Below are 11,211 nucleotides of genomic sequence, written 5' to 3' on the forward strand. Positions count from 1 at the left end.
TATGTACATATTTTCGTAAATCAAATGAATTTGACATAGTGCAAAAACAGATATGATCTGGTATTCCTCTATTCTCTAAAATGGTTATATATTCTTTATATTTGGTCTAGCAGAAACTAATCGAGCTCCATTTCATCCGGACATTCCAAACACACCCTAAATGAAGTTTTTACTCGAAGAACAGAAAAGGGGTCCATTTGATAAAAAAAAGTAAAAAATAAAAAGGAGAAATGATGACGAGGCCAAATTGGAAAGACAAAGCAAAGTGTGCCAACCATAACAGAAGAAAAACAATAGTAACCCCCATTTTTCCCTTTGAGCAGAGAGAGAAAAAAGGGTGAAGAAATCAACGAATCTCAAGGAGAAGCGTAGAGAGAAAAATGGGTACACTTCAAAGTTGGAGAAAAGCATATGGTGCTCTCAAAGACCATACAACTGTTGGCCTTGCCCATGTTAATAGCGATTTCAAGGTCCCCCTATATTTTCTCCTTCTTTAATTTTTTTAATAAAAAAATCTATTTGGGTATTGTTTATTTGATGTATAATTTTCATAAATATATGAATCTTGAAAATTATTGGATTTTTCAAGATTTGATGTTTTAGTGGTGGATTTTTGATGTTTAGGATGTGGATGTCGCGATCGTTAAGGCAACTAATCATGTTGAGTGTCCACCAAAAGACCGACATCTTAGAAGTAAGTATTCTTCTTCTTTTTACTCTTTAACAGATCTTACAATGAGAGATTTGATTTGGGTTTTTCATGTTTTGTGAATTGTATTGTGTTTTTGGGTACTTTGTATTTCTTGGTTTTAGGGAAATCATGAGTTTTCCTAACTTGGGGTTCTTTCTTTTTGGGAAAAGGTGTGTTTTAGAACATAGATACAGTGGCGGAACTAGAATTTTCACCAAGGGGCTCAAAATATATTGTATATACATAAATGAATAAATTTAACCATGTATAAACGATGTAATTTTCTGTCCAAGAGGGTTTGGACAGAACCCCTTCGCTATACTTGGCTCCTCCCCTGCATAGATATGTATTAGGATGTTGATGTGACGATCATTAAGGCTACCAATTATGTTGAGGGTCCACCCAAAGACAGTCATCTTAGAAGTAAGTATTATTTAACAGATCCAATACTTGATTTGTTTTTTTTTTCCATATTTTTTGAATAATATTGTGTTTTGGTTACTTTTAATTTCTTGGGGTTCTTTGTTTTTGGTAAAAGGTGTGTTCTAGAACTTAGATATGTATTAGTTTTGGGATAATTTGGTTAATTACACTAGATATTAACAGTTTACCACCAATTGTAAAGTGTTCAATTGTGTTTGTATTGTTAATGTTAAAGTGTTGGTGGTAAACTATTAATATTGTGTTTTTGGTACTTGTATTTCTTGCTTTTAGTGAAATCATGTGTTTGAAGGCGAGCCTTGGAATTACTGGTAAAGTTGCCGCCATGTGATAAGGAGACCACATGTTCAGGCTGTGGAAATAGTCTCTTGCAGTAATGCAGGGTAAGGCTACGTATGATAGATTCGTTTGGTTCGGACCTTCCCCCTACCTTGCACATAATGGGAGCTTTAGCGCTCTTGGCTGCCTTTTTAGGGAAATTATTTGTTTTCCTAACCCGGGGTTCTTTCTTCTTGGTGGAAAAAATGCGTCTTAGAACTTAGATATGTATTAGTTTTGGTTTAATTTAGTTAATCACACTAGTAGTTAGGGATTCTTCTTGTAAATATTCATTTAGGTTTGTTTTTGCTTTGTTGTTATTCATTTGTGTTTTTATTGAAGGGGAGCCTTGGAGTGACCGGCAAAGTTGCTGCCATGTAACCATGAGGTCACGGGTTCAAGCCGTGGAATAGCCTCTTGCAGAAATGCAGGGTAAGGCTGTGTACAAAAGATGCTTGTGGTCCGGCCGTTCTCCAGACTCCGAGCATAGCGGACACTTTAGTGCGCTGGGCTGGCCCTTTTTAATTTGTGTTTTTGTTGTTACTGTAAAATTGTTGGTGGTGATATTGCGCTTTTGGTTCTTGCAGAAATTTTGGTTTATACATCAGCAATACGACCTCGTGCTGACGTTGCGTACTGCATACACGCACTTGCGAGGCGATTGGCGAAGACACATAATTGGACGGTATGGAGTGCTGACACAGTTAGTTTAATTGACAAAATTATATACTTGAGTGCCTTTTCGTGCATTTTTATTGATGCTTTGATCTGAATGACCATATTTTATTATTGTGGCTCTGATTATTGGGATTTTAGAGTGTAAATGGAGTTGTTTTTGTTGTTCTTTATTGCAATGTATGCCCCCTTCATGCACTATACACCTATGGCTGTATAACTTGCTAGTTATAAAGAAAAGTACATCGATGTGTTTCACCAGGGATTTGGGTGAATTAAAGTAATCTAGTGTAGATCTACACTTTCAAGGCTCTAGTTTAGGTAGCATCTTGGAATTTGTCAGCTCTGGGCATAACATGCTTCTGTGAGGATCCTCTGAATTGATTAAATTGTGGATTCTTTCTACAAAAACAACTTTAAATTGACAAGAAATCTAGCTGGACACTGTTTGGGGACTGATTTTGTGAACTCCAATCTCGTTTAGATAATATCTTTTAATATATGTGTGCTGTGCATCTGCTGCTGAACACTGATCAGTTGGTTATTTAATTGTCCGAGAATTAAATTCTAGAAAAATAAATAAACCTGTTTTGTGTCATTGAAAATCATTTAAACGATGCTGACGGTGATATTGATATATTAGGATGAAAATGTAGCTGGCAACCTCTGAAACTTGACTTGAAAGTGTGAATGTAGTGATAGTGTGAAAATAAGTTGTTAGTGTGGAAAATGATGATACATTGTCCTGTAGAATTCTGCCATTCAAACATAGTTGTGCAATTGCTTAGCAGTTCCCTTTAATGCACCAGGCTGAAAGTGTCATCACTTGGATTTTTGCTATCACTAGAGACGGAATGTTGTATATAATTTGTTGTTGTTATGGGTTGTGTCTTCAAAGGTCAACCAGTTATCTTTTCATTATTTAAAATTATTTTACTAGTTTGGGATTGTCCGTTACTGTATCTGGTGTTGGAGAATTTACGAAGACAAACAATATTATGCAAACTGTTAGATCTAAGCTCTGCACAGGCTTATTGATTTTTTCTGCACACACAATCATTGAAAAGGAGTATTAGGCAACTGAGATAGCTTTACCTTATCAAAAGAAAATCTCAGGCAAATAGATTCACCCTTCCAACATTAGTTAGGTGTTGTCGTCATCAGTCATTCTCTGCATGACTCTTGCATACAGCCTTTACATGCATATCAACAGTTTATTTTTTCCCAAAATCTACAGATTTCTTCATGCCTATTGTTGTTTCCTTCTGTTTCTTATTATTATATGTAAACATTGGGGCTAATTCTATATATGACTTTCTATGTGAACCCACCTGCTCTTGAATTAGCAATGTCCTGGCATTGACAGTTGTTGTCACGTTGCAGTCAACATTTTGAGCATCCACTATCGTTTACAAAGTTGTGTATCTGTAAAAAGAGTTGAAATTTACAGACTAGTTGAAGTACTGAGCCTCCCGATATTAAAATATTATATGAGTTCTTTGAGTCTTCAATGATTTTGTCATATAAAGGAGAATTCTATGTAGTTACTAGCAGTTAGTCTGATCGTGGGAGCTTTTTATGAGAGGGCAGGATGGAGAGAGGAAATGAGTTGTCTAGTATTGATGACATCATGTATATAATTTCCATTAATGGGGAAAGTCTCTATGTTACTGCAAGGAGGAGGTAGCAGAAATTAGAAAGTGCACTTTAATATTTGGTTGTTAAAAACAGGTGCTTATGAGACATCCTATCAGAATGTATATTTTTCCCTTTTAAATTAGACATCTCATCCTCCAGACTGGTTCTTCTGCAAGCAGCTGAACAGATCTTGGTGGGAAATCTGAACTTCTTTAATATAGGATGAGGTAGGATAATTAAGTGGGTAGACATCAAAATAGGAGGTGGAAAAGCTGGAACACATTCTACAGATCGTATTTATAATTTGGCACGGCGGCAACAAAGAGTTTAAATATTTATAATCGCCGCTCTTTTGTGGTTTACTAATTTGTGATGTATTTTACACTTCAATTGCTTAACTAATCCTTGCCCATACTGATATGTTTTACATATAAAATATCTTTCCACATTTTCTGAAATAGGTAGCACTGAAGACATTGATAGTAATCCACAGAACATTGAGGGAAGGTGATCCAACATTTAGAGAGGAACTATTGAATTTCCAACAAAGAGGACGCGTTCTCCAAATGTCCAATTTCAAAGATGATTCAAGCCCAATTGGTTGGTAAAATTACCATTATTGTTCTTTTGAGTTACTATTTACCTTGAGATTCCATCAAGTTCAACCAGAATGATTCTATCTTTTCCGTCCCTCCAGCTTGGGACTGTTCTGCCTGGGTACGAACATATGCACTCTTTCTGGAAGAACGGCTTGAATGCTTTAGGGTTCTGAAGTATGATATTGAAGGAGAGCGCCTTCCTAAACCTGCCCAAGGGCAAGAAAAGGTTGGCATAACACTGTTGAAATTTCTGATTACTGTTCTGCATAGTTCAAAAAGTCGTGGTTTCTTCTTTTGCGAAGAAAATTGAATAAATTTAGCCTACTAGAAGCGAAGTCATTCATAAAATGTTCATTCCGTGCTCTTATAACTGGACAAATCATGTGGTCCACACCATTGGAGACTTCAGTTTCTGAAACATTGTGTAGACATGTTTCTATATTTCCCCTTTCCTTCTTTCTTGCACTAAGTTGAGGATCTGTTAACATGCCTTAATTCCCCAGATTCATAGTTTCTTTCAGATATATTGCATACTATTAATTCCTATGTAAAGGCGATTAATATAACCACCTTAATTTTCCCACCACCTTAATTTTTCTTACTTATTGATACTTATGATGCTTTGGAAAGTGGAGCTTTTCTTTTTGTGTTACTGCTGCTCTATGTTCTAGTTTCGGCTGAACCCCTAACCAGTGCTCTAGTGTCACCCCTGATCACATTTAAAGCAAATGAAGGGCAGGGGACTTGGTACTTACCTAACAAATTAAGAAAAGAAAATGAGAATGCCATGATAGTCCAGGCACAACAATTTAAGTGCGGGCTTTTAGTAGATCAAGCATGTCAAAATACCACAAACTTCAATTTTTTAATCAAAATTACGCTGGGTGAATCAAAATAAAAGCAAACTTAATGTAACTTGTTAGATTAAACCATAGAAGTGCAATAACCCATATTGAAGTTCCTACCATAAAAAAGAAAATATTAATATGTCCAAAACAATTATTATCTATACTCATAAAATTACCATGATGATTGAGCCTTCAACCCTATTGGTGCCTTTGATACAAATTAGTTTCAGAAAAGAAAATTCTTCTGTGCATTGCAAAAATCGTTGTACTAGTTATCTGTACTTAAATTGGAACATGTGCATTACAAAAATCGTTGTACTAGTTATATTTAAGAAGTAATTGATAGTTCTTATGGGTGATTAACATTTGGCTGGCTAGAAGCATGCTACAATGTCGTTTTCAGTGAATTTCTGTCACAAGCATGCGAGCTGACCTAAATGAACTGTCTTAAACCAATACAGATACTGCTCGTCTACCTGCTGCTAGACGCTAAGTTTGGCGGATTGAATGAATTTTAATCTACTGCTCATTTAGTCAATATGTATGTAACTTCCAAATGTGATCATTTACTTTTTGAGCAGGGATACAGCAGAACTAGGGAATTACCCAGTGAGGAACTTTTGGAGCAGTTGCCTGCTTTGCAGCAGTTGTTGTATCGTCTTATCGGATGTCGGGTAAAGTTTTGAAGCTTTGGTAAATTCTCTTTTTTGTTGCAATCTATGTCTTTTGGATGAAATTCCTAGGTTAGATTGTAAGAGTTCTATATTTAATCTATTTGGGTTATAGTTTAAAGCTCTTGCTTACATTACAGCCTGAGGGAGCCGCAGTTGGAAATTACGTGATACAATATGCCCTTGCCCTGGTATGTTTTTTTATTTTTGTGCCTACCCTTTTATATTTGATTAAATATTCCGGCTGCCTCTGTTAAGTTGATTGATATTTTATATATATTAAAATAGCTCTTTGGTACTTGCAAATTGAGTACCCAAGGGTTTGACATAATAGTTGATGAAGTGATGAAAACCATGGGAGACCAGGACTCAAATCCCATGAGACAAAAAATGCTAAGTGATTTTTTCTTATCTACCTAAAGCTTTTGGTGGCAATTACCTAGTACCTGCGTGTGTTGGAGCGGTGGAATAGTCGTGGTGTGCTCAAGTGTTCGAACACCACTGTTATTATCATGTTTTTTTTAATAAATTATTTCTATACATGGAGTGTAGCCCCTCTTTCACTAAATAAGGGGGTGCATAGGAAAACTTTGTTATATGTACTTAAAACCAAATTTACTTTTTCTCATGTATGCAAGGAATGAAGGGGAGTCTTGGAGTAACTGGTAAAGTTGCTGCCATGTAACTAGGAGGTCGCGGGTTCAAGCCTTGGAAACAGCCTCTGGCAGAAATGCAAGGTAAGGCTGCGTACGATACACCCTTGTGGTGGGGCCCTTCCCCGGACACCGCGCATAACGGTAGCTTTAGTGCACCGGGCTACCTTTTTTCATGTATGCAAGGAATGTTAGAACCTTGTTAACAATTAAAGAAAAAGTATATAAAACCTTGTTTTTCCCAGTTCTGCTGAGAGAAAATTTAGGAGCGGGAAACAAACAAGGGAAACTTGGTGCATTAGCAAGGATTTAATGAAATGCCAAATCTTGAAATTCCAGAGTCTAAAAAGGATCCTCTATTGCAGATTAATGTTCGTTATTATTTGGCAACTAGAAAAGGCAACGTGACTCCACAAGAAAGATGTGTTTTAGTTTGTCTTTTTAAGTCCATTTTGGAAAGTTGGAAATATCTGGCTATTAGCATAGTTAGTCATTTATGTGTTTAGTTGCTGGAGTACATGCTGGTTCTCTGACCCTTCCCCGGTGCTTTCTTGATTTCTTGAAATGAGGGAACTAGTAGAATGCTGAAGCATGCGTGACTCCCTTCTGCAGCTGACAGCCAACATCAATTTGTAGACTTTACATTTGAATGAGCGGTGGTGTAAATATTTGCTCATTTTTCATTCCAGGTCCTCAAGGAGAGCTTCAAAATCTATTGTGCTATAAATGATGGAATAATTAATCTTATTGACAAGGTGCATTTGACTTTCAGCTTCTTCTGCAACATGACTTCATCGAAAACGTTGCTTGTCACTGTTGTATCTGTTTCATCTTTTTGACATTGTTTTTCTACTGATTTTAATTCAGTTTTTTGACATGCCAAGACATGAAGCTATTAAGGCGCTTGATATCTACAAACGAGCTGGCCAGCAGGTGAACATACTGAAAAAACATGATAGAATATTTTGTATCGTTGCTATTTTGGTAGAATATTTTCTTCTCCATTTAAAAAGAATATTTTGTGCCCTAGAGTTTCGTTTCTTACTGCTCCTCTCTCACCATGCAGACATTTCCGTGGGTTTATGGTGTTATGTATAAATTTATTTCTTGTTTCAGGCCATGAGCCTCTCTGACTTTTATGAGGTATGCAAAGGATTGGAACTTGCCAGGAACTTCCAGTTTCCTGATTTGAGAGAGGTAATAATGCTACTTAGCTTCTGTAGTGATTGAATTGTCCTCAAATTTTGTGGTTCATCACTTGACACACTATTCTGGTTTTCAGCCTCCGCAGTCCTTCCTTGTGACCATGGAAGAGTATATAAAAGAAGCACCCCGGATAGTCTCTGTGCCAATAGAAACTCTGGTAGGACATTTATTTCATATACAAGCATATGTACTCCAAAACAAATTATTTTCCAACTTTTCTCAAAAACAAATTATATGCCAACTTATGGTGTTCCTTTGTATAGTGCTGATCTATGTTTTCGTTTCTATATCTTATGTTATATAAAGTTGGTTAGAGCATAGTAATATACATGTCTAATGTCACTGTAGAACACTAATATCTTATGTTATATAAAGTTGGTTAGAGTATAGTAATATACATGTCTAATGTCACTGTAGAACACTAACATTATTAACTATAACTAGGATTATCCGGAAAGGCTTATGCTTACGTATAAACAAGAGGATGAACCTTCAGCTTCTGAAGATGCTCAAGATTCAGCTAACGAAACCCCACCACCTCCTCTGCATGAAGATGATGCTATTGTTTCAACCACCGAAGCTCCTGCCCCACCAATGCCTCCGCCCCCAAGCAGCTTGGAATCTGATGATTTACTGGTGAATGCAGCTAGTCTTATTGAATTTTTTGTTGTTTATCTGGAACTTAAGGGTTACGGTTTGGGATTTCCTTCTGTGTTCCTTTTGTTACTAGTTATTTTGTTGTTTCAGGGGCTAAATGCACCAACTGGTTATGCATCAGCAATTGAGGAAAGCAATGCTTTGGCTTTGGCTATAGTTCCATCTGGTAAATTATCTAATTTCACCTAATAATGAGTAGTGCACTTCTATTTGTTAGTAATGGTGATCGAGAAAATCGGGTGTTGGCTACCCTTCTCCAAAAAGAAATTAAAAAAATTCGGGTGTTGGTTTATTTTAAATGAACTGTTAATAATTGCAGGGACAACACCATTTGATTCAAACCCTGCTCAGCCAAAAGATTTTGATCCTACTGGATGGGAGCTTGCGTTGGTCACTACTCCCAGCAGCGACTTATCTGCAGCTCAGGAGAGACAATTGGTAAGCCCTTGAAGTTCAATTCATTACTGTTGTACTCTTTATAACTGCAAGGGTACGGAATCTGGTCCTTGATGTGAGACCTCATCCCATCTGTTGTGCTTACTGTCGAATTTATCTCGTTCTCCACATATTCTTGACAGACAAAAACGGAAACCGCAAAGTACTAAACTAAACTGGATTTAGTTTTTGTAACAAAATATTAAAATCATATTTGGAGAGAACTCTGAATCCATTTTCTTAAAAATGTTTTAAGTGGGCTTCTCTGTGGATGTTCATTTGTAAATGGATTTGAGGGAAACATGTAAAGCATAGAAGTTGGTTAACCATAGAATGGCGCTCGAATCTATATTGATAGTATTTTGTCCATAGGGCGGCGTTCTGATGCCTAATACTGATCATTTATTTATCTTTTATCTGCTTTGTGAAATCAAGTAAATGTCCTCTCTAATATTTGTTTTGGTATCTCTCTAACAGGCTGGTGGATTGGACTCCCTCACGCTCAATAGTTTGTATGATGAGGGAGCATATAGAGCATCTCAACGACCAGTATATGGTGCACCAGCCCCTAATCCATTTGAAGTTGCTGATCCATTTGCCATGTCTAGCACCATGCCTCCCCCTCCATCAGTACAAATGGCTGTGCCGCCTCAACATCAAGTTAATCCTTTTGGACCATTTGAACCTGCCTATCCACAACCCCAGAACCCAATGATGAATCCCCACAATCCTTTTGGTGATGCAGCGTTCAGTGCATTTCCTGCCAATCATGTTGCTCATCCACAAACAACAAATCCATTTGGGACCACCGGCCTGATATAAAAGATGTGCATTCAAGAAGGAATATCATAGTAATTGGCAGTTCGGTGTATTGCCTGTTAATCATGTTTGCTCACCTACAAACAACCTATCATTTCGGGAGCACTGGGCTGCTATATTAAAAGTTGCACATACACGAGATGTAGCAGACTTGGCATAGTTGATTTTGGTAGTGAATCTGCGGTCGTGTAAATCATCCACGTAATATAGTTTTTCAAATTGATCTATATGTTTGCTTTAAGATGTAAAGATGATTATACTGGAGATTCAACTTCTATTCAGTTGATTAAAATCACTTCCTCTTGTGTAGTCAATGATATTTTTCCCATCTTCATGCATTCTTTAGTGTATGGGGACCTATATTGTTCCATTGCTTCATAAGTACTGGATAGTACCCAATTGGCAATTGTCAAGCAGTTCATTCAGTGTGGAAATCACAATGTTTGAGTAAATTTCCTGAATGGTCATTCATGTTTGGAAAATTGCCTACAAATACCATTTTTATTTTATTTAGGACAAGAATATCATTTAAATTTTCTTTTTTTTTTTCTTAAAATTTACTCATCACTTCAAAATCTCTCTTCTACTTGGAAAGCCATGTCATTAATTTTTTATTTTTTTTTATAAATGTATAACTTATCAAAACTTATTTAACTAAAGTTTAATCCTAATTTTTTTTAAATTACACCTGATATATTAATCATTGAAGATTAATTTAGTTACACCAAAAATTTTGGTTATTTTATTTGATATGTAATTTTCAAAGTTTTTTATATTTACATATTTATTTCACCACTTAATAATAGTTTTAAAATACAAGTACTAATACGAATTGGTAAAATAATTTTTTTTATCATTTATTTTATATACTAAAAATTCTTAGAACGTAAAAGAAATAAAATGATGGATTTCACATTTTAGACATTAAATTTGTTATTTATATGAGAATAAAAGAATAAAATCTCCTTTTTTGAAGGAAAGAAAAATTATGTAGTCTTGAAACAAATTAAATTTCTTAAGAAATATTAACAAAATGATATCTTCTTCAGTACTATTACAAATGAATTTTTAAAATATTACTCAATCAATTATTCTTTGCTTTTGATAGATTTAGAATGAAGTACGGATATAAATTAGTGTTTAATTGTATAATAAAATAAAATATAAATACAATGATCACAAAAAAAGTTAAGAAACTAAATTAAAAATAATAGTTTTTTTTCTAAATTTTTATGTCTTATCTTACGGATTTACCTGATTTATTTACGGGCAATTACTTGTAAAAATCTACAAGAAAAAAAAAACTTTTCACTATATATTTATCAAAAATTATCTTACATAAAAAGTTGCACGTAATCTATGTCCAAATTAAATTTTCAGGTAATAATACATATTAAAATTTTCTAATTGAATTTTTTTTGGCAACAAAAAATAACGTAGGGTTGCCATCAATGCTTTTAAATAACAAATTATATTTTTTTATTCTCTATTACGCTATATCTGAATGTAATATAATATCTTTGGATTATATTAATCCAAATTTTTTTTGTATAATCCAAA

The 11,211-nt window shown here is 35.2% G+C and overlaps 1 protein-coding gene across 1 annotated transcript; it reads left to right on the forward strand.

Annotated features, from left to right (window-relative positions):
• The first annotated feature begins 123 nt into the window (after positions 1-123).
• LOC107870860 (putative clathrin assembly protein At2g01600) lies at positions 124-9,965 on the forward strand. Its single transcript, XM_016717540.2, has 15 exons — positions 124-470; positions 625-694; positions 2,038-2,135; positions 4,225-4,363; positions 4,461-4,588; positions 5,792-5,884; positions 6,022-6,072; positions 7,224-7,289; positions 7,402-7,467; positions 7,651-7,731; positions 7,817-7,897; positions 8,185-8,376; positions 8,488-8,563; positions 8,717-8,835; positions 9,310-9,965. The coding sequence occupies exons 1-15, from the start codon at positions 381-383 to the stop codon at positions 9,652-9,654; spliced, it is 1,695 nt and encodes a 564-aa protein (XP_016573026.1). The 5' UTR covers positions 124-380; the 3' UTR covers positions 9,655-9,965.
• The last annotated feature ends 1,246 nt before the right edge of the window (positions 9,966-11,211 follow it).

This window comes from Capsicum annuum, chromosome 5 (genome assembly GCF_002878395.1).
Source record: "Capsicum annuum cultivar UCD-10X-F1 chromosome 5, UCD10Xv1.1, whole genome shotgun sequence".
NCBI classification, from domain to species: Eukaryota; Viridiplantae; Streptophyta; class Magnoliopsida; order Solanales; family Solanaceae; genus Capsicum; species Capsicum annuum.